Source organism: Esox lucius, chromosome 21 (assembly GCF_011004845.1).
Source record: "Esox lucius isolate fEsoLuc1 chromosome 21, fEsoLuc1.pri, whole genome shotgun sequence".
Classification (NCBI taxonomy): domain Eukaryota; kingdom Metazoa; phylum Chordata; class Actinopteri; order Esociformes; family Esocidae; genus Esox; species Esox lucius.
Window position 1 is genome coordinate 16,870,334 of NC_047589.1, and position 20,233 is coordinate 16,890,566.

The 20,233-nt window shown below is 41.9% G+C and overlaps 1 protein-coding gene across 3 annotated transcripts; it reads right to left on the reverse strand.

The window, feature by feature from the left end:
• Positions 1–225: 225 nt before the first annotated feature.
• On the reverse strand, positions 226–19,564 carry itprid1 (ITPR interacting domain containing 1). 3 transcript variants are annotated; one of them, XM_034289433.1, is made up of 14 exons: positions 19,113–19,564; positions 18,833–18,878; positions 17,471–17,511; positions 16,583–16,636; positions 15,016–15,064; positions 13,991–14,068; positions 13,664–13,866; positions 11,625–12,166; positions 11,407–11,467; positions 7,646–7,755; positions 5,024–7,414; positions 1,481–1,608; positions 1,009–1,120; positions 226–862 (listed from the first exon to the last, which is right to left on the reverse strand). In XM_034289433.1, the coding sequence occupies exons 1-14, from the start codon at positions 19,231–19,233 to the stop codon at positions 566–568; spliced, it is 4,233 nt and encodes a 1,410-aa protein (XP_034145324.1). In that variant the 5' UTR covers positions 19,234–19,564; the 3' UTR covers positions 226–565. The 3 variants fall into 3 exon arrangements, with proteins under 3 accessions (XP_034145324.1, XP_028971961.2, XP_034145325.1); XM_029116128.2 differs by having other exon boundaries at positions 7,646–7,758; XM_034289434.1 differs by lacking the exons at positions 16,583–16,636; positions 17,471–17,511; positions 18,833–18,878; positions 19,113–19,564 and adding an exon at positions 15,272–15,841 and having other exon boundaries at positions 7,646–7,758.
• Between the last annotated feature and the right edge of the window lie 669 nt (positions 19,565–20,233).

Consider the following 20,233-nt stretch of genomic DNA (forward strand, 5'->3'; position numbering starts at 1 on the left):
TATCTAATGCTTTTGTGTGCCGATTCAGGGCAACGTTTAATTAACATGCCAGATAATATGGTTTGGAGTATAATGTGAAATGTTGTGTGACAGGTTTGCGGTTCAGTCAATACGGTGTGAGCCTCGAGAAGTGTCTTTCAAGTTTTGATATTCAGGAAATGTTCTGTTAGCAGTCATTAAAAACTGTAATACAGGAGACTTCTAATGAGGACACAATATGTTGAATATTGTTCATGTTCTTTATTTATCATGTTGCACATGGACATTGCAAGTCCAGAACTTTAATAGCAATGGAATTAACTTCCTATATCTTGGTATAAAAGTCTGCAAGCTACAGCAGAAGCATCATCTGTAGATGAGGAACCAGACAGTGGTCGGTTAGGCAGGGTGGTGTGTTTCAAGTTCAGTTCAAACAGAGTGGCGCAATGACTCCTTCAGGTGAAAAACCCCACTAGATATGTTATGTTTTAAGCAATACACAGTCAACACAGTTCTAATACACTCAGCATTTATGTTCCAGTAAATCTGAAACGTCAGACATTTTGGTATATGGTTGTATATCTGGTCAAAGTTTCCTTGCTTGTTGGATAAAACCCCCAAAGTCCTGTTTGTCTGGCTCAGTGTCAGTTGAACCACGTTCCAGCTTCTGGACAAGAAAACCGGAATCTGACAAGTCATTCAAAGGCAGCCAGGGTAGCTGGCAGCACTGTGTGGCCACAGTCCTGGAGGAGGCTGCGCTTAGGGCGGGGCTAAGGGCAGGACTAAGGGCGGGGCTAAGCACGGGCCTGGTCATGGGAGTCAGGGGGGACAGCCTCAGCTCTGTGTAGATGTGCGATTGTTCGTCCAGTAGTCTGTACATCTTCTACAGAATAGAAATATCAGTGCTCAGTGATTTGTCATAATGCTCAATTCAAAAAAAAAGTATTAACCATTTATAATAGGAGGGAAAAAGTAAGAAAAAAAGTCTATAACCTCAGCTAGTCTTCACACGTAAGGCTGTCTGCCTACCATTTTGAAGCTGTCCTCATAGTGGTGAGCCAGGTCAGTGAGCTGCCGTTCCAACAAGGCTGCTTCCTGTTTCACAGCTCTCCTAAGCTCCCGGACCTCTTTCTCCTCATCCCTGAGACAGCACATAGAGACCAGTGGAACATGGTGAGAGCACATGGGAAAACCACATAGAGACCAGTGGAACATGGTGAGAGCACATGGGAAAACCACATAGAGACCAGTGGAACATGGTGAGAGCACATGGGAAAACCACATAGAGACCAATGGAACATGGTGAGAGCACATGGGAAAACGGTGAAACAAGGACACAGGCACCACATGTACACAAGCAATCGACCAAACACAGTTGATGTCAACTCATTTTATATGTTAGGTCACTAAAGTTGTGAAACAGAATTACTGTCAAACCCTGCAGCATAAACAACACTTCAGTGCCCTAGTTGTCCGCCAGAGGGGGTAGTCTCTACGGTACCTGTAAGTATCAGATAGGGAGCCATACACCGAAGCCTGGTTTTCTGACAGCTGTTTCTCGATGTCTGTCAGGACACAGTGGAATTTCCTCACGCAGCGCATCAGTTCCTCGAGCTCATCCAGGGAATACTGGACAGAGAATTATACCGAACATCAAAATGTCAGGAATTCTGTACCTCAGATAAGGAGGAGTAGCTGGCCACATGCAGTGTAGATAAACAATACAACACTGGCAGTGGTTAATAATCAAGTTTAAACAACCAATTAATTTAAAACAAGTGTGAAGAACTTTGTGGAGGTGTAAAAAAACCCTGGTCCTGAAGTGTTACAGGCACCTAACCAACCTGGATGACCAAGTGTCTTGAATTTAGACAATCACTGAACTGATCCAATACCTCAAGTGGTCAGGTGTGTTGCCTGAGGGCATGCACTCCAAGAACAGGGTTGTGTAACCCTGCGAGATGCTCAACTCAAATGAATGACATCATTTCTTTCTCTATATTTAGATCTTAACAAAGACATTTCACTTTGTGTCATTACAACATGTTATTTTTTTTCAGAGAATAATATTGGTAAAATTTATAAAACAGACACTACATGTGATACAAAATAATGAACATTTGAATTTGAAGTATGTAGCTGCTCAAACTGTGTTGACCCCTCTAGGTGAACAGGATATGTTAATTAATTTTTTCCTCTAGAATGAGCTTTGCCTGAGGACACTAGAGTTAGAGAGAAAGCTCCTCTGTTGCTGCTTACCATGCAAAACAGGCATTCAAATGCAAATGAACACTGCTGTGTATGAAGCCAAACCTCCATCATTTGAAGGGCCAATAAAAATGCTAACATGCAAATAGGATTTCATCATCTTGTCAAAAAGAAAACATGTAACATGCCTTATCTAATATTTTATACAGATAAATGTATAAAATACATTTTAATTTTACAATGATTTTATTGCAGACACTATAAAACTGGTTTAACATTTAACAGATCTGCCTTAGCTGCTATCCGTAGGTTATTTTGGCATTGTAGGATCTGGAAAAGCGTAAGAGCTGTCAAATCCACAAGTGGCTCTAGTACTTCCTTATCGTGGACTATCCTGGATACAACAAAACCACAACAACTTTCCAGCAAATTCTGTGCAGCTGCTTCACAAGCTCAAACAGTCATTGCAGCACCATGATGCGTGATGCTATTTCCCTTTCAAATTTTTTCCATGTTTTTTACTGATGTTTGATTGTATCTCATCCTAAAATAATGAAATGGGCCAAGAGAAACTGTAATCTAGGGTTTAGTTATATTTAAACACTCAATACAAACTTAACTTTAACTGATAAAATAAAGCAGGAGGGGAGCCTAAAAATTGGTCTAGTGTGTGTGACACACAATATCTCAGACACCACTTGTCAGATTTTGACAAAACCTGTGTGTTTTGCAATAGAGATTTGACATTTTCACAATTTTTGTGAGTAGATGGTGGTGCTGCAATGAGCGTTTGAAGAGGCAGAAATGTCCACCCCCCTCAACCTCAAAATGTAAAAACTTCACATACACATTTGCTTGAAACTTGATATGCATGCATATATTTGTACAAAGTAAATTAAAAACAAGATAGTACAAAACAAAATATCTTTATTGACCAGTAACCAGTCACATGGGAGTGGTCTGCCATAAATTAATGTGAATAGCTAAGTATTGAATTATTTTTATACGTTACAGTGTCAAGACTCAAAATATGCCAGAACATTAATATTGACCATATATATTGACCATATATATATATATATATATATATATATATATATATATATATATATACACACACTCACCTAAAGGATTATTAGGAACATCATACTAATACTGTGTTTGACCCCCTTTCGCCTTCAGAACTGCCTTAATTCTACGTGGCAAGTGCTGAAAGCATTCTTTAGAAATGTTGGCCCATATTGATAGGATAGCATCTTGCAGTTGATGGAGATTTGTGGGATGCACATCCAGGGCACAAAGCTCCTGTTCCACCACATCCCAAAGATCTCAACCAATTGGGTTGAGATCTGGTGACTGTGGGGGCCATTTCAGTACAGTGAACTCATTGTCATGTTCAAGAAACCAATTTGAAATGATTCGAGCTTTGTCACCACATCCCTAAATGCATTGAAGCAACTGCCATGTGATTGGTTGATTAGATAATTGCATTAATGAGAAATTGAACAGGTGTTCCTAATAATCCTTTAGGTGAGTGTATATTCTTGTTAATATAAATTTGCATAAAAACCAAACAGAACTGTATATATTACAGCCTTGTCACATATTTTTTTCTTCCATCCTTGCCTTGACGCCACATCGTTAATCTCCCCTCTCTCGACTTCCTTCAGCTGTACGCTCAGCTGCTGTCGCTGATCCAGTCTTCACGTTCATATATTCATATTCTTAGTGACTTCAATATGTTAATCGTATATTTCTTTCACTGTATATTGAATATGTTGCCCAATGTTTTTGGTGACAGTACATACCCTAATCTGAGGTTATTTTTACCAGTCATCTTCCATTTGTCTGGCGATCTCTCTTTAAATAAATCTGTAATTGTATGCTACTAGAAGTCACCTGAAAAGTTGTAAAAATGTATGTGGATTGGATGTAATTTGAGGTTATTACGTTTTATTGAAATATTTTGACATGCTTGGGTGTAAAAGAAAACTAGGATTAACTTGTATTTTCAACTCATCTCCACGATGTCTGGACCGTGTGGTCCTGTATGCAAGGTTGCCAGATTTAATTGACAGTACGGCTATTCTCCTGCTCAAAATCATGTTTTACCATGCCAACACACAGAGACGATGAGAAATGTTGGTAAAGCTGTTGCCTTTGAGTTTTGAAAAATGGAAAAACCCTGTGTATAGATATGGAATGCCACCCGACAAAAGTGGCTAGTATTCCACCCGAATTATGCGGGTGGGCGGGTTTCAATGTCAAGCCCTGTATGTGTTTGTGTGTGTGTGTGTGTGTGGTGACAATGTAATAGACTAACATGTAATCATGTTAGTCTCTTGATCTGTTTCAGTCTGACATTGAACAGTATGTATCCAAACCAGTCCTTTTGTTTCAAATACAGCAGCAGGAATCGCAGGTTGGAAAGGAAATAATTATGGTTAAGAAGAGAAGAAAAACAACTTTCAAACACCAATTGAGCCAAAATGAGCTTGTTCTAGTTAAAATTCAAATAACCTTTCAAGTTTGGCACACATACTGAGGGATTTGAGGCCACCTAAATAACCTCACAAAATCTCAGACAACAATGTCAAAAGTTGGACTAAACTTAGTGATCATCGTCACACATGTCAACTCATACTGCAGTGACCTCCAACACTGCAAGACATAGATTGTGCATTTGTTTTATTTTTCGTGCATATCAGTCATTAATGTCAACCAAGCACTTAATGCACAAACCTACAGTATTTAATGCATCCATTCAATTGAACCAAAGTATTCTTCTGTTGGGAGATTTGTCAAAGAAATGGTTATAACTGAAGTATGTACTCACAGGGAAAGCTGAAGCAGCTGGTGAGAGTTTGAGACGATTGCTCTGAGAACAGCAGCTACAGCGTTTATGACAGGGGCAGCAACAGGACAACTCAGAGAACAGGGCCCTTTCCCACCGTTCGTCCTCCTCCTCATCCACCACTTCATCCCCCTCCTCCCCCTGCCACAGACACTTGTCCAGAGAGGGGGACTTCACACAGAAACTTAGGGATCTTTTCGGACAGTCTCTAGACAGCCACAGATTAGACGATGGCAGGGATGGAAGTGACACCGCCTCAGAGGTTGCGTTCGCCTTTTCCGCGGAAACTGCAATGTTTTGAGGTGTCCCATAGTGGCAGGTGTCCGCGTCAGACTGCGCCTTTCTGGAGAAGGAGCTACGCTTATGATGGTCGGTCAAAGGATGGGACTCGAAAGACGGACTGAGTGGGGAGACAGTGTGGGGGAGGCCGGCTCCCCAGAGGGCAGAGCAGGACACAGAGGACAGGCACGAGGGCATCTGGACAGACACAGACCGGCTTGACCCGAAAGCACCTTTGTGAGGGACTACAGGGGCTACGGGCCGGGTTTTTAAATCAGATAGAGACGGAGAATGAGCCAAGGTTAAGGAATGGGCTGCAGGTACGTTTGAGGCTGAGCATGGGGCTGTTGTTGTGGTTAGGACTGATAGAGAACAAGTTGGAATGGGGGATGAGAAGGAGAGTGGTTGTGTTGGGGATGAGCTGGATCCTGTAGGAAAAGCTAATGCTGGTGATGTGGATATGGAAGACACATCCTCTGGAGGTAATGTTGATGATTGGCCTTTATGTGGCTCTGCTAACGGTTTTGTTGTTAGGTCTGGATCTGGGACACACTTTGGCACAACCAAACTTGAAGATCCCTCTGAGCTACCTGCTTTCCAGAGCATTGTGAGGGGAGAGAAAGACTGGTTTGGACTTGAGAGGTCAGGGTTAGTAGGCTCTGAAAGGTTAGAGCCAGATCTTAACAGAGGAACGTCTGATGCCCAGAAATGATGAACAGAACAAGATTCAGAGCTTTGATTCGCCCTCTCTGGAACAGCAACACAAGCCAACAATGGACCTTCTGAACTGGAACTAATGTCTTTTTCTGTTTTCATTTTTTCCCCAAACTGCTCCAGAATTACTGTGTCCATCAAAGAACCTTCATGTGAACCAGGACTGTCTGTGTCCTCATCAATAACACCCCCTCTTTCTGTCGGAACAATGTCCCTTTGTTGCTCTCCATCATTTCCCTTTCCTCTTATTGGAACTGCTTCCTCGGATTCTACAGTAGAGTTTTCTGTCTTTGTTTTCATGATAATAATTAAGTGCTGTGACAGAGAATCTGACTCATGACAAGGTACACTGCAGTGCGATGGGATTCCATTTTTCTCAGTGACAGCCTGTTCCATTAGGCTTGGCATGGCTCCAGAAACACAGTTGGTTATCTCCAAGGAATCAGAGACAGGGGAGAATCTAGTTGTCTCCAGAGAAGGGGAGTGGGGGGGTTCCGATGGAGAGTAGTAGTCCAGGGAAGGGAAGGGCGCAAGAGAATTGGAGGGCTCCAGAGAAGAGGATAGCAACAAGGAAGGGGAGGACAGGTCCAGGGAAGGAGTGGAGGGGTCCAGGGAAGGAGTGGAGGGGTCCAGGGAAGGAGTGGAGGGGTCCAGGGAAGGAGAAGAGGGGTCCAAAGAAGGAGTGGAGGGGTCCAGGGAAAGAGGGGATGGTTCCATAGAAGGAGAGGAAGTGTCCAGAGAAGGAGAGGAGGGGTCCATGGAAGGAGAGGAGGGATCCTGGGATGGAGAAGAGGGGTCCATGGAAGGAGAGGAGGGATCCTGGGAAGGAGAGGAGGGGTCCATGGAAGGAGAGGAGGGATCCTGGGAAGGAGAGGAGGGGTCCATGGAAGGAGAGGAGGGATCCTGGGAAGGAGAGGAGGGGTCCATGGAAGGAGATGAGGGATCCTGGGAAGGAGAGGAGGGGTCCATGGATGGAGAGGAGGGATCCTGGGAAGGAGAGGAGGGGTCCATGGAAGGAGAGAAAGTGTCTAGGGAAGGAAAGGAGAGGTCCAGGGAAGAAGCGGCAGGGTCAAAGGAAGGAGATGTCTCCAGGAAAGGAGAAGAGTGGTTTACTGATGGAGAGGAGGGGTTCACCAACAATGAGGAAGGATCCAGGGAAGGGGAGGGCTCAAGGGAATTTGAGGGCTTCAGGAAAGGAGAGGATGGGTCCAAGGAAGATGAGGACGGCTCAAGGGAAGGAGAGGAGGAGTGAAGGGAAAAAGACTGGGACCCGGGAGACAAGGGGTTTGAGATAAGGACACTGGGAGAGGGGGGATCCAGGGAAACTTCCCTCACTGTGATTTGGCTGTCAGTGCTGCCCCCAGACATGCCTGACAAAGCCTGGAACAACACCAAAACACATGCACAAAAGTTCACAATTACCATGTAAATACCATGAATATTAACCATGAAAAGAAGACAATATCAAATGCAATTGATGTGAATGTTATTGGCTGTTCAAAACATTTGGGATAATTTCCATAACCTAAACTCAGTTTAAGTAATGGCACTACCACTAACTTAAAATGTCAAGCCCAGATTGTGTCACTTCTAGATTGTTATCCGTGTAACCTTCATGAGCTCTGCTCCAGGTAACGGGTGTTGGTTAAGTGAAGGGATCAAGGGCTCCTCCAGGAAACCACTACTGTCAGACTGGCAGCTGTTTGTCCTCATCACACACCCTGCTATGGAGGGAGAGGAAGGAGAGGAGGGGGAGGGGAGGGGAGAGAGGAAGAAGAATGGAGAAAAAGAGAAACAGAGAAAAAGGGGGAGCTAATGAGTCAAGGACAAATGTTCATGCTAAAGCCCCCAGAAGTGAAGTGTCTCACCTGTGAGACTGCATGACATCGTCAAGTGCTGTTCTAAATAGCGGTGTGTGTTTAGGTTAAATATGCGTCCAGTAGGCTGTTCTGAATGTGTCTGTGTAAGGCAACTGCATATGTGGTGTACCGTGGCTTACCCTTCTTATTAAAAAGCATCATATTTTCCAGGGTTTTCTCATATCCCTCCGATTTTGGTAAGTTCAAAACAAATGTTCTTACTCTATGTCCAGCCATATTACATATGGGTTTTAAACTACACTGTAATGCACCATAGAAGTAAAGACCAACTTCACTATAATTTACAATAATTAACAAAAGAACATTTTATATAAATCATTTTATATACCTACATCATAAAGCTCCTAAATAAAATGGCTAAAAGATCAATGGTATGACCGTCAAGACGTGTGTTTTAACATTTGTGGAATATAAATGAGAACTATGACTTTGCCTGCATGGTGATTCAGCAAGAACTTATGACAAGTCGATTTTTTCTTCTGTTAGTGTGTTGCTTTTAAACCCTTTATGAAATGTATGCAGCTAATGCTTACAGCATATTAGCATTTCTTCCTCTCAGTAGATGGAGTGATACAGAAACCTGACGTGTATGTGTCTGACAGATGTCTATCTGCATGGTTTTCATGAAGCTAGAAAGTGAATAACGATGCTTGTTTATTTGTCACTAAAATACAATCAAAATGTAATTTACTCATTGGGAATGAACAGAGAATGAACGGGTTGAGTGACTAAGAATGAAAGATGGGAGAGAGAGTCACATTGTGTTTACAGAGCTAGAGAACTATTTGAGTAGGTTACGTTCTTCCACTTAAGTCATGATAGAAACATTCACAGCAAGGACGGACTCCGGAAAATACCATCCATGTTATTGCTACTCTTTAAATGTTCACCAACCCAACAGCAGCTACTGCTTGAGATGTCATTTGCAATCATTGTTAAAAACTATTAATGGTGGAATTTGATGCAAAATTCCCTGGAGAAACATGGTCCCTAGGGAAGGTTTACAGTGCACACCAATTCCACATTTAAACTGAACATTAGATTTCTTTATTCTTCTACCAATCTACATAACCTACTTCACATAGACCAAAGGGAGAAGTGGTCCTTACTGGCCCTCCAACACCCCTTCCAGAAGCACCTGGTCCCTCATCCAATGAGCCACCAGAACCACCCACACAGAAATGTAATATATGGTGATATATGTATGTATCAGGTGATCGAGCAGGGATTCCACTTGCTGAAGACAAAACCTAAGGCAGAAAGACCCATAAACAAACAACAACTGAAGACAGCTGAAGGACAACTGCAGTAAAGGCCTGGAAAAGCATCACAAAGGAGGAAACCTAACATTTGGTGATGTCCATGCGTTCCAGACTTCAAGCGTTCATTGCCTGCAAAGGATTCTCGTCAAAGTTTTAAAAATGAACATACATTTTATGATTGTGTTCATTTGTCCAATTACATTTTGATTACATTTGATTCTAAACGTTTCATTATGATATTTTTGTTAACCCCCTTGAATTAAAGCTGAAAGTCTGCACTTCAAATGCATCTTGGTTGTTTCATTTCAAATCCTTTGGGGTGGCGTACAGAGACCAAATTATGAAAATTGTGTCAGTGTCCAAATATCTCTGGACCTAAATGTTGGTTATATTATATTTGGTTTGACCAGCACATACATACAGCTCTGGAAAAAATTAAGAGACCACTGTACCTTTTTCCTTCCTTTCCAAAAACGTTTTTAGTGAGGAACAGAAGCATTCAATTTGCAGTGGTCTCTTAATGTTAACCCTTCTGTTCCTCACCCAAAACCTTCTTTTTCAACTTTTTTTGGAAAGAAAAGGGTACAGTGGTCTCTTAATTTCCTCCGGAGCTGTCAAAATATACAAGAATTTGCCATTTTTATATTCGTCAGACTGAGATATGTAATTAACATACATGATCATGCATTTTAAAACATATGTTTAGTATTTTAATGTATATGACCATATATGGCCATATATTCCATTTCTGTATGGGCAACCCTGCTTAGTTTCAGAACAAACCAGCAGTCAGATGTGGAGTGTTATGCTTCTGGCCCTCTTTACAGCTATAAGTGACCAGTTGCTGTAACAAACCTTCGTTAAACTGCCACAATCCAGAAGTATCCAGACCCTTTGACCTGGATTGCACCTTGTTTAACGTTAACATGAAGTAGGTTACCAAACAACAACAGAAAGAACGCCTTAAACAGCACAGTGCACCTGACTTCTTCCAGTGGTCACTGTGAGTACCACAAAAGACCCATGACCCAGTTCCCCGTTATTACGGGTGACAGACAACCCTACCTCTTGTCATGGAGGTTGATGTTTTCAAACTCCAGCACGAACTGTCAACTCCATGCCAGGGTACAGGGAGAGTTGCCAGGCGACGGAGTAATTCTTTCATATTTGTGAGAGGGAGGGAGCGAACAGGGAATGGCAGTCTGTTGTGTAATGAAAGATGTGTTTTGTAAAGTCTGTGATGCTGCCATGTTATCTAAACTCATTATGACATCATAATCATACATCAACGAGCCATTTGCTTCCTCAGATGAGCGGACATACATGGTAGAGGGTCAAATAGCCCCACCCGCACAGACAAAACTGACGTGAAGACGGACAAATCAACAAAGCAGTAAAACACTAACCCTAAGTCCCAATCCCTGACCCCATAACTTTTATCTCTTAACAACAAGCCTCTCTCAGTATTTGGGCAATGTATAGACTCTGCCCTAATCTTTGGGGACTCTCAAACCTCGATCCCATGAAAGGCAGCTATCTTTGTTCTATGGCATTCATCAACTTTTTAGAACATTGTACGACATGAGATTTGCGTGGGCAAAAGGGCTTGTCACTTGAGCATCAACGACTTAACTTGAACTTAACTGTATGACTCGAGAGACTTGTTTAGATTTTTCCATCACAGAAGGACATCATCCGTCGCTTTCATCCTCTAACCTCCGCTCCGCTCGCGGCACCTTTTTAGGGCCCTATGAAATCTGCTCTGCAGAGAACACAGACTTAATCATGAAATCCCTACATTAGTGTAGAATTCAAAAAAACTTGTTTTTGTCGTAAAATATAGTAGGAAATGAATAATCAGAATTCCAATAGTTGCATAACCATAAGACGTGAACAAAATGCATTACATATGCTGCTGCGATGCTAGATTAAAACAGCCTACTGATACAGACGACAAGGCTTTCCTGAAAATGAATGTCAACTACCAAGAAAGCGAAGCTAGCCTGGGAGAATGATATCAAGGTCATTTGCATCAATCCAGTGGCCATTTGTTTTGCAAACTCTGTAATCACATGAGCACGGCAGAAGCACTATTCACCGACGGTCCCTTTAAGTGCTCACTTAAAGGCCCTGGAAAGGGAGTGGGGGTGGTGCAGCGGTCAACTTAGCTGACTTCACATGTATTTTATTTTCTGTGTTAGTTGGTTCATTAAAACAATGGTGCCCTTACCTGTGGAGTTGGACGGTCCGGTGTAGCTCTCTGAAACACTGCCCTCGTCAAAGCTCTGGATCTGACAGGGTGAAAGCACAAAAATAAAAAGCTAAAAATAAAAAGATACTTACAGTTTCATCTGGTAGATACGGCAATTGTATAAACATCAAGTCGGTCTACTAGCACCCATGTCAACAAATTCTAACTCTCACTTGAACTTCCACTTTAGTTTTTACCTCCTCCATCTCAAACGACTCCCTAGCTTCCCCAGGCAGCTTCTTCCTGATTGGAACACCAGGAGACGTCATGGGAAGAGGCTCCCTCCCAACCCCGAGCCTGAGAGTGCCCTCCTGGGCCTGCTGGGGGATAAAGGGGGGCTCTGGCACTTCTGAGGCTGGGCCTTGCTCCTCTACAAGCGATGTTAAAGAAATACTCTCAGCAAGGCACTGTCTGGCTCGTTTTAGGGAGGTCCGGTTGTCTGGCAGGCAAGCTGTGGGCTGATGTGGCTGGACTAAGGGACTCTGTGGAGTGGGGGTTGGGTCATGCAATTCTTGTGTCTGGGTCTGAGTTTGGTTCTGAGTCTGGTTCTGGAGCTGACTGAGGGTTTTCCTGGAGGCTCGGCGAAGCAGCATTCCCATCCTCTTCCTCCTCTCCCTGGTCTCGGCGGAGCCTAAATCCGGGGCTCCGATTTGGGCACTGGAGTCTGTTGACGCGCCGCCAACCAAAGACGAGAACGCAGTAGTAACCTGCTGCAGCACCTCCAACTGTCTGAACCGATCTGAAGGAGAGAGAGAAAGAGAGGTAGAAGCAAAGGGAGAGAGAAAATGAGACAACAGGGAAAGGGAGAGAGAAACAATGAGACGGAGGTAGACATAGACAGAATGTAGGAGAGGGGAGGAGATGACAGCGAGAGAGGAAGAGAAAAACGATGTAAAATGTTGTTCAGCAGGCAAGCCAACTTGTTTACTCTTGTGACATATTCTCTGTGAGGTTAAGTACACGTATGGTGTTCTTACTAAAGACAGGGAGGGTAAAAAGTACAACAGATACAAATCAATAAATGACTATTCAAGAAATCCTGTAAACGTGTTGGCCTACAGTTAGTGAAGGTTTATGGAAGTACAGTACATAACCCATGTAACAACTTGAAGGCTTGAGTAAAAAATCAGGACTTGCGTCTTCCAAAAGATCTGCCAAGACAGTTGTTTGTTACCCATATTGCTTTCTAACCTGGAAGTTAGCTGAACCAATTAGTAGGAGAAAACACTTTCCGAACCCCAATCAGATTGCAGGTGCCTGTCCCACTACAAGCAGTAACTAAAGCCTAATGAGCCACGGAATATTCTGCTGGTCTAATCCTTGCCTAGCTGGAATGGTACTGAGCCAACTTGGAAGCTCCCGATCAAAGCCAGCTAAAAAATTATCTGCCATGGAATCAGATTGTTGTGAAACCTCCCTGCACTTTGGGGAATGCCTTATGCTGATGCTTTACTTAGGAGATCAACAAATTGTTTAAAGTCTTCAGAGGACATCATGTTCAGTTATAAATAGCTCAGTCTGTGCGTGTGTGTTAGCAACTTTCTGGCTTTTTTTTTTTAACTCTGTCTGGTTTCTCCCAATCCGCCTGCTTATTGTAGTCAGTTTTTACAAAAACTAAAAAGAAACATCTGCACTACCCTAACCAAAACTAGTAAGTTTTAGTTAGGGTACTTATTTGAAAAGTACAAAGACTTTAGAACATAACCGTCTGGTAGGATGTAATACAAATTTGTTCAGGGTTGCAAAATAAAATGACCACAATTGCCTTCAACTACATGTTGATACCTAATGATTGGAGATAGAAATTATTAAACAAATCATTTAGACTCAGTATACTGTAATCTCCGGGACACAATAATCATTGTTCAGCTGTACCATTCACATATGCTCTGGTATCTATTCAAATTCAAGCTATACAGTATAAAATGGATGTCTACTCACGACTGAAAAAGTTTAGTTCCATTTTATCTCTCAGATCAGAAAATGAACATCAAAACAAACTGCCTAAATGCATTTCTTTTAATTATGTTTTATGTAATTTAAATAAAAAATATGAAATCTTTATATATTGTCATTTCAAATATTTTTCCAAAATGTTTTGTTTACATAGTTTCTAAAACTTGAAATTGCTAATAGAAATAGAATAGGTAAGCCAGCTAGTAATTTTATCAGTATTTGTCTCATTGTCTGAATACCTGCAGGTCACCGTACATAGATACAGACAAATATCACTTACTGCTGACATCAGGGTTCTCTATGTCCATGCGGTTCTTTTGGGCATCCAGAAAAACCTGGATGTTGATCCCCCGGGCGCTGGACTTGTTGTTAATAAAGCGGGCTGGGATTCGTCCAGAGATGTCAGGCTCTTCACAGCCAAAGCCCAGGTCCAGTAGGACCTCCTCAGGGTCGTCACTCCAAAGGTTCAACACGTCCATTACACTGAGACAGCACGCACGCGAACATAGTCAGACACACACAGAAACGCACAAACAGAGGCCTACAGATGAGCATGCGGCACATGTAAACCGAAGACAAAGTGTCCAGAGTCAATGATATGTCTGACCTGAGTGGAGCTGACCGTGCTGATGTGGCTGAAGTCAGGCTGTTCCACCTGCTGAAATATGGGCGTGGCCTGGTACTCCTGCAGCATTTCGGAAACACAGACATGATATAGAAACACTTCTCCTTTTCTTCCTGTTTCACAACACTCTCATGAGTGTCCACTCATAACGCATCTCAAACAGTAGCTGTCCCTCTAGCTGTTTATTCTCCCAGAGACATTTTTTTTTTTTTATAAAAGCAACCTAGTGATTCCTGTCCCCCCCTACAAACTACAATAGCCCTTCATCCTTCCACAGACAGCTGCATAACAGAAGGGAGCAGACAGGGACATCTCAACACACAACTTCCTCCATCTAATCCTGTTTGGATTTGGCTGGGCAGTACTGCACAAAACCCTAATCTCCTTTTACAATTATTCTTGTCCCGTGTCATACCTATGTCAATGACATCCTTCTCTCGTTTCATGCAAACGAACTCTATATCCATGTGTGCGTCCCAAAGGGAACCCCAGTCCCTACATCTGTTTGTTTTTCTACCGAAGCCCTCTGAGTGATGTAATGCACTACATAGGGAATGTGTTTCTGGAAAGCACAGAGGCGCAGCAGAGTTTTTCTCCTTTTTTGCATGGTAAATATGAATCACATGAGGCTAGCAGGTGGGCTAATAATAACATTGTTCATAACCTATGGCAACATGTCATCCAGACCAGCTACCTATAATACTAGCCATTTACATGCTCAACATTTAAACATATTCAAGTACATCTTACCAAGCCAGACGTTGACTGAAATACGGAATGTTTAGGATCTCAATAATACATTCATTGATCCATAGTAAGTGACCCACAGTAATTGGACAGGCATTTTAAGATATTGATTGGTAAGCATAAGCATAAATGTTAAGAACACAAATAGCATGGATGTGTCATCTACTCATGCCTGGACCCTCTGGTTGCAGTTCATTTTAAAGCTCCATACGCTTGACAGCGCCCAGCTGGACAGACAGGACAGTAGAAAATATCCTTACCTCAGAAATTCCTGGACAGTCCTCACTCCCTGTTTACCATATAAAGACGCTGAAAAGGAGAAGAGGCAAGAGAAGAAAAAAAAAAGGTATTCTAGTGATCTGAAGACAAACAAGGTTGGATTTTTGGATTAACTTCCTAAGAAAAACAACAAGCTAGCTATCCACTGTGTCTCTGTTAGCCCCAACTGCTAAATTAGCACATTTGGTCTCTGGGATTGCTCAGATCAGTAGCTATATTAGGAATTAGTGTTCTTACTCAGACCGTTTTCTCTTGGCTGTCCTCTCTACCTCTGCTCAAAGTTGTGACTCCATTCACGCTGGCATGGTGACAAAATGGTCTGCGCTGTTGTCCGAAGTGTTATTTAAATGTTATTACACAGCCTTTTCATGTAAAAGAATGTCTTCAAAGTTCCAATATTCAACTCTTATTCTCTTCTATCTTGTCTCATTCCACAGAGCGCTTTCATCTGTAGAGGAGTTCTGAAGGGAGTGTTTGGGAGGTTGGTGGTGACTTACATTGTTCTGTTCCATTATGTTTTGTTTTCCTTCCAAGCTACCTTGCCAAAGCGCCGTGTCATTTGATAATTCATTCCCCAGGTCTTCAGATGCACAGATAAGGTGGTGCTCTTCAGAGTCTGGGACACTCAACTGTACTTCCAGCCCTGTCCTCTACCATCCCCAGCTATCCATTCTAAGACATTCTTTTTCCTGCCTGCTGCTATTTCTTCTGGTTCTTTTCTGTCCTACTGGAACATGTATTTGATTTTAAGTCCAGCCTAAGTAATGACTAAGAAGGGGATTCTGCCGAAGTATTGCTACTGTACATGGACACACAGATAGGCAAACACACGCACGCATGCACATGCGCACACACGCACGCATGCACACGCGCACACACACACGCACACACACGCACACACACACACACACACACACACAAACACACAGTGCAGCAGGGGTCATTTGGGGCTGGTAAGCATCATATCCTGGCAGTGTTTGTATAAGTTCGCTGGCAGCACAATTTGCCACGGCTGAGTGCCTTCCCTAACGCTCTTTAGGGTGAATTACCTGGCAGTGTGTATGGTCCGAACATGCATTTAATTACTATTTTAAATACATGCTTAATTGTCTGCTTTATTGACTATTCCTGACTAAATGGCCAAAGAATAGCATTAAATTGCACACTCATCTGACAATCTAGGCTGGCTACAGTCAGTCCAAAAGAATTTCAAAGTTTTGAAACAATATTTGAAGCCAAGTCGTGGTATGTACTTCTCCCTGTCTCTCTTAAAATTGGTCTGTCTGTTGCTGGGTGATCAACCGTTAGAATAGCAGAAGTGCAGACACAACCCCTGTCAGCATTTCTACTCACTTGCATGAATACACCAAAACATTTTGTAACTCTCAGACAGCATGACAAAAATGAATAAAAAATGAATGAAAATATAAATCACAGTGATGTTTGTATAAATATTGGAACCTGTTGTTAAACCCTTTCTTTGGTCCTCTATTTGGTTTTATTTGTAGTCATGTCAGCCTTAAAACAACAAATACAGGATGTGCTTACCTTCAGTGCCCAATGCTAGGTCATCCTCACTGCTGGCGTTCCTCTTTAGAGGCCCTGTAATGTTTTAAGAAATACAGAGGAGACTTAAAGAAAACATCATACTCATGTTACACAGAACACCATATTCCCTAAAGTTTATTATTTTTGACTCCCGCCAACAGATAATATGTGTCATTTGTTTCCCTGTTTAAATAAAGGTGAATGAATCTATAAGGAAGAGATTCATTAGAAACAGACTAAGATAACCAGTATTATCAGCAACAGTCACAGTCTTATTCTTAAGAATAGCCAAACAATCTGACAAATGTGACAAAAACAAAAGTTTGGTTAATATTGTTTGGTTGGGTACAGCACAGAGTTAAAGCAAAAGTTGCAGTTCACATGGTTTTCATAGGCCTGTTTTGCATGTCATTTGAATCAACCTGCCTTGTAGAACCTCTGCCCTACTTCTTCCAAAATACACATTTATTTTAAGGTGTGTAAAATACCATTAGGAGTTAAAAGTAAAGTGAATTGGGGAATTATGGGTTCCTGTATTGCTACAAAAACAGCAATTCTATAGATGATCTCAAATGATTTTCTAAGGACCCACTAATAAATGTTACATTAGAAGATGCGTTGACTGATATTGTAATGACTTGTAATCTGTAATATGTTTACATAGGGTTCAATGTGAGTTTAAAGCTGTGATTATTAGGTCTTGCTATGGTTTAAACTTAACATCATTTCAATTATACTCTAGCAGATAATACTGAACGCAATTTGATGTGTTAATCAAAAGCATCACCAAGGTAAACATTATAGTGTAAGGTGTAGATAAAACTACCCCCAGGACTACGCAATGATGATGAGAAACAGTAAATCAAAGTAAATGTCAATGTGCCATACCTGATGAAGCTTCTAGAATGTGGTCTGGTTTTGCATCCGCCCTGCAGGTAAACATCAGGAGCTATTATTACCATTAGTAGGGGAGTGATGAGTCTTACAAACAGCACAGAGACGGGTGGAAAAAACTGACTGAGCCATTAAAACTGAAATTACAAACAAACAACAACATAAAATACAACACTGTGGATGATACATTTTATTCTGTCCATATTGTAGATCTTGTAGGGTATTTGCAAATAGGGGTATTTTCAACAATGAGTCCAAACCTACAGTGGATGAAATAAGTATTCAACACATCAATAATATTGTCACAGCACATATTTCCAATGCAGCAATTTACATGAAACTCTGACCAGACATTGGTATTAACTCAATAATGACAAACAGCTAAAGAAATCATAACATTTCAATCTATAATAAAAGCTATGTGCAATGAAGGTAAATTACACATTACACAAATTATTGAATACACTAACTTTATTTATTTAATAATTGGTGGAGAAGACTTTTTGTGCAATGACAGCATCAAGACGCTTCCTATATGAAGAAAGGAATCTCTCACAGTGTTCTGGAGGGATTTTGGCCCATTCTTCTAAACAGACACTCTCTAGATCTAGAAGATTCTGAGGGTCACGCTGGTGAATGTTGATCTTCAGTTTCTTCCACAAATGCTCTATTGGGTTCACTGGGCCATTCCAACACCTTTATTTTCTTCCTCTGGAACCTCTTGAGAGTCTCCTTTGCAGTATGTTTTGGATCGTTGTCGTGCTGGAAGGTCCACCCACGTCTCAACCTCATCGTCCTGGTGGATTCTATTTTCAAGAATTTCCCGGTACATGGTTCCATTCGTCTTCCCTTTGATTATTTGGGTTGCGCTGGTACCATGAGAAGAGAAACAGCCCCATACTATGATGCTTCCACCTCTGAACTTAACTGTAGGTATGGTATTTTTAGGGTCATATGCAGAGACATTACTATCTCCCAGTAATGTACAGGCTTCTTGAAATGTTGTATAGCAAACTTCATATGAGCTTTAACTAACATGCCTTTTTTCAGTAATGGATTCTTCCGAGGTGACACCTTGGTGGTCCTTCGACTTGCAGATAATGGCCCCAATTATAGGAACATTTAACAGTTGAGAAATACCTCGGTTTCATGAACCAGTGCCATTGCTATGTTGTGCAACAATCTTGTTACAAAGGGTTTATGAGAGCTCTTCGCTTCTGCCCATTGTGGGATGCTTTATTGAGTTAATAACTATGTCTTTACAAACCTATTTATTATGACAATATTGTCGACGTGTTGAATACTTATTTCCACCACTGTATAGTGGATATAAATAGTAGACTTTCTAATACTCACTCATGCGTTATAAGCCACTCTCGGACACTGTCCTGTGTACAGATTCCTATTTAAAAGACATGCAGACATATCAAGACTAACTTTCATCAGTTATTACTAAGGACATTTACAGTTGCATATGAAAAATGAGCTAAAATACATACTAGTTACAGGAATTATGCACAGAAAAATGCATTGAATATAAAAATGTCAGTATCACTACAATAGTTTTACTCAAACATTTCCTTGTCCTCTAGTTTGTGCTAGTGCTGTATGTATGAAAACAGATTAAAGACTTTACCAGGTCGATCAGTGTCATGTGACTGTTCTGGTTCTGAAATGAGCACTGCATCCCTGTTACTCCACATCAATTTCGAGGCTGCCAAGTTGGCCCTGTTTGCTGAGGCCCATCCAGATGCCATCCTGGTGTCTCTCTGGAGATCAGAGCCAAACCCCCCACCCCCCAAGTGTCCTCGGTGTGTCGCGTCGCACAATGTTCAACCTGAAAATCCACCAACAATGCTGCGTTTAAGCAAATACCGTGAGATCGAATTGCAGGGTCGCTTCTAGGCATCCAACCCCAAAGGCTGCAGTATCTACAAAACAGTAAGTAAACATTCGAGTAAGGAAAGGATGCAAATGGTGATGTAAAAACTTGGACAGCAGAACACGTCCCATCAGACTGTAGCTAACCGCCGCTGTGCTGACACACACGGAAATAATGTTTCCTGTAGGGTTATTAAAAGTCATAGTTTCCTGTTCCAGCGTTTATCAGTTGTGAGCAGCTCTGGCCAAGGGGATGCACTTTTTATCTCTAATTCAGCCTCCCCCATTCTATTCCCAGCAGGAGGGAAAAGTCAATCAGTTAGACTACGCAGCCTATTCTTTTCTGACATGGACAAGGTGATAGCCAGAAGAGTTAGTTACCTCTGTAGCCTCTGTAGTGTATGTCTATCTATTCCCATATTTGAAATATTTGGGGATTGTCTTGCTGTATGTATCTGAACAAGTGTTCTGGACTTCATGCACATTGTATGACACACTGGTAAATAGTGGATCCATGAAATATACACTCACCTAAAGGATTATTAGGAACACTTGTCCAATTTCAACCAATCACATGGCAGTTGCTTCAATGCATTTAGGTGTGTGGTCCTGGTCAAGACAATCTCCTGAACTCCAAACTGAGTGTCAGAATGGGAAAGAAAGGTGATTTAAGCAATTTTGAGCGTGACATGGTTGTTGGTGCCAGACGGGCCAGTCTGAGTATTTCACAATCTGCTCAGTTACTGGGATTTTCACGCACAACCCTTTCTAGGGTTTACAAAGAATGGTGTGAAAAGGGAAAAAAATCCAGTATGCGGCAGTCCTGTGGGCGAAAATGCCTTGTTGATGCTAGAGGTCAGAGGAGAATGAGCACGA

Coding starts and splice junctions, on each gene's coding strand:
- itprid1 (XM_029116128.2), bottom strand. CDS start 19,233: ATGGCATCTGGATGGGCCTCAGCAAACAGGGCCAACTTGGCAGCCTCG. Junction 12,167..13,663: donor AGAGAACCCTGATGTCAGCA/GTAAGTGATATT, acceptor TCTCTCCTTCAG/ATCGGTTCAGACAGTTGGAG. Junction 11,468..11,624: donor AGTCGTTTGAGATGGAGGAG/GTAAAAACTAAA, acceptor TCACCCTGTCAG/ATCCAGAGCTTTGACGAGGG.